This window comes from Trachemys scripta, chromosome 2 (genome assembly GCF_013100865.1).
Source record: "Trachemys scripta elegans isolate TJP31775 chromosome 2, CAS_Tse_1.0, whole genome shotgun sequence".
Taxonomy (NCBI): Eukaryota; Metazoa; Chordata; order Testudines; family Emydidae; genus Trachemys; species Trachemys scripta.
In genome coordinates this window covers 194,157,544-194,160,434 of record NC_048299.1, presented here as the reverse complement: position 1 = coordinate 194,160,434, position 2,891 = coordinate 194,157,544, and the positions used below count along the sequence as shown (strand labels likewise).

Here is a 2,891-nt window from a genome sequence, read left to right as displayed (position 1 = left end):
CTCTGGCGCAGGGGCTGAGCAGACAAGCAGTTAAGGAGCTCAGGCCGTGGGTCGGGGCGGGGCAGGGCACAAACAGTCACAGCTCAGGCCCTTGGATGTAGGGGCTGAGCAGACAAGCAGTTAAGGAGCCCAGGCCCTGGGTCAGGGCGGGGCACAAACAGTCACAGCTCAGGCCCTTTGGGGCAGGAGTTGAGCACACAAGCCGTTAAGCCCAGGCTCCTACACCTGAGCGTTGGGTGAGGGGGAAGCCTGCCACCCGTGCGGGGTGGCAGGGGGGACGCAGGCCCACCCACTCCACTGCGTTCCAGCCCGGGGCCCTAGCAGCGTTTACTGCCGCTGCTGGTCAGTGGGGTATCCTGACCGAAACACACTGACATCGGCTCACAGGCTTCTGCAGCCTGACCGGGGTCAGCTACCCCCGGGCTACTTCCACGTTCCCCCTCGGGGCCTACCTCATTGGCGATGCCGGGTTCGGGCCAGTCCAGCAGCATCGGTTCCTCGGGTGCGGGGCTTGGGGGCCGGTCCGGCAGCTCTCCCCCAGGGTAGCTGGCACGGGGCATGCTTGACTCCTCCTCGGGGCAGCTGGTCCGGGGCAGGCTTGTCCAGTCCTCCTCGGGGTAGCTGGCACGGGGCAGGCTTGGCCAGTCCTCCTCGGGGTAACGGGTCCGGGGCAGGCTGGTCCAGTCCTCCTTGGGGTACCTGGCGAGAGGTAGGCTTGACCGGCGCGGGGGGGTAGCAGGCGGCCTGCGGCTGTCTCCCAACCGGGAGCTCAGCCCGGGACGTCTGCTCTCTCTGGCGGTCTGGGCCTCACTGAGCTCTGCTAGCGGGCTTTTATACTTCCGGGTCAGGGCCGTGACCTCGGAGGGGCGGGCCCCGGACCCGGTGGCTCCGCCCACGCTGGGGTTGGAGGAAGCTCGGCGCTGTCGGAGACGCCTGAGGGGTGCCACACCGGCTCACTACATAAGCTTTAAAATTTCTAAGGAAATTGCTGCTGCTGGGAAATGCTTCACAGAAGGCGAGTTATTAAAAAAGTGTATGTTGATTGCTGTATCTGAGTTATGTCCAGAGAAGATGGGAATATTTGAGAATGGCAGTCTATCATGCATGACTGTACGGAGAAGAATAGCTGACATTTCTACCGATTTAAGTGATCAGTTAAAACAGAGAGTCAGTGAATTCTGCTTTTACTCCCTAGCTATGGATGAAAGCACCGATTTAAAAGACACCGCCCAACTTCTTATTTTTATTAGAGGTATTGATAAAAACTTTGAAATTACTGAAGAACTTGCTGGCATGTGCTCCATGACGGGTCGCACAACCGGAAAAGAAATCTCCAGTGAAGTGATAAAGTGCATGAATGATAAGTCGGCATTAGATTTCACAAACTTGGTGGCCATTTGTACTGATGGTGCTCCAGCTATGTGCCAAAAAAATGTTGGAGCAGTTACTCTTCTTGAAGACTTTATCGGGAGAGAAATAACCAAACATCACTGCATTATACATCAGCAGGTTTTTTGTAGCAAAGTCTTAAAATTTGAGCGTGTAATGTCAGTGGTAGTTTCCATTGCAAACTACGTCCGTTCTAGAGGACTAAAACATAGGACATTTCGAGCCTTTCTTGAAGGGGTAGACACCGAGTGCAATGACTTCATCTACCATACAGAAATGAGGTGATTGAGTCGAGGAAGAGTGCTCCAGCGTTTCGTTGCTTTGAAAGAGGAGGTAGCAAAATTCCTAGAAAATGGGCCAATAAAATTCCCAGAGCTTGAAAATGAGTCCTGGAATCAAGATCTCTTTTTCTTTTGTGATATTACAGCACACCTGAATGATCTCAACATTCAACTTCAGGGAAAAAATCAACTTATATTTCAAATGTGTGCAGCAGTGAAAGCTTTCAAAATGAAATTGAAACTTTTCAGAAGTCAGCTGTCAAAAGGTGAAATGAAGAACAGAAGTACTTGTGGCACCTTAGAGACTAACAAATTTATTAGAGCATAAGCTTTCGTGGACTACAGCCCACTTCTTCGGATGCATATCAAAAGGTGAAATGTGTCACTTTCCCACTTGTGCACAGTGTATCCCTCAGCACAAACACGCCGAGTTAGGAGAAAAATACGCAAAGCACATCATTCTTTTGACTGAAGAATTTGACAGAAGACTTACTTTGTCTAAAGAAGAAGACGTCCAGTTGAAGCTGATTGAAGATCCCTTTTCTGTGGATCCGGAGGAAGTGCCACTAGATTTGCAGTTGGAGGTTATTGAACTTCAGTGTTCGGCAGTTTACCGAAATAAGCACAGAGAAAGCAGCTTGCAGGACTTCTACAAAAGTCTGGACAATGAAGTTGCACTGAAAACGTTCAGCATTTTTGGACGCACTTACATATGTGAACAAACATTTTCCATCATGAACATGAATAAAAACAAGCAACGTTCTTCTCTGACTGACGACCATTTGGAAGATATTATGAAAATATCCACTTCAAATATGACCCCCGAATGCGACAAGCTTGTTGCCGAAAAGAGATGTAATATTTCTCATTAAATTTGCAAGGTAATTATGAAAAGTACAAATGTTTTCTTTCAATGGAACAGATATTTTTCATTTTTCCATGATTAATAAAAAAATTAAAATAATTTAAAAAATTGTTTGATTTAATGGAAAAATTCTTAATAAAGTATCACACACCCTCCCCCCCAAACCTTAGCTGTTTCGGCGGGGCGGTGCTGGGGAAGGAGGGTTTGTTTCCGGGGGGCTGGGTGGCGCTGGGGGGGGTGTTTCTGCGGGGCCGGGGGTTTCAGCCCTCAGCTGTTTTCTTTGGAGTAATATGGCCCTCGCCGCTTTACGAGTTGTGCAGGCCTGGTATAAGGTTTCACTTTATTATGATTATTTA

At 49.2% G+C, this 2,891-nt stretch overlaps 1 protein-coding gene across 1 annotated transcript; it reads left to right on the top strand.

The window, feature by feature from the left end:
- The first annotated feature begins 1,634 nt into the window (after positions 1–1,634).
- On the top strand, positions 1,635–2,584 carry LOC117871632 (general transcription factor II-I repeat domain-containing protein 2-like). Its single transcript, XM_034759435.1, has 2 exons — positions 1,635–1,936; positions 2,043–2,584. The coding sequence occupies exons 1-2, from the start codon at positions 1,873–1,875 to the stop codon at positions 2,540–2,542; spliced, it is 564 nt and encodes a 187-aa protein (XP_034615326.1). The 5' UTR covers positions 1,635–1,872; the 3' UTR covers positions 2,543–2,584.
- Positions 2,585–2,891: the final 307 nt, after the last annotated feature.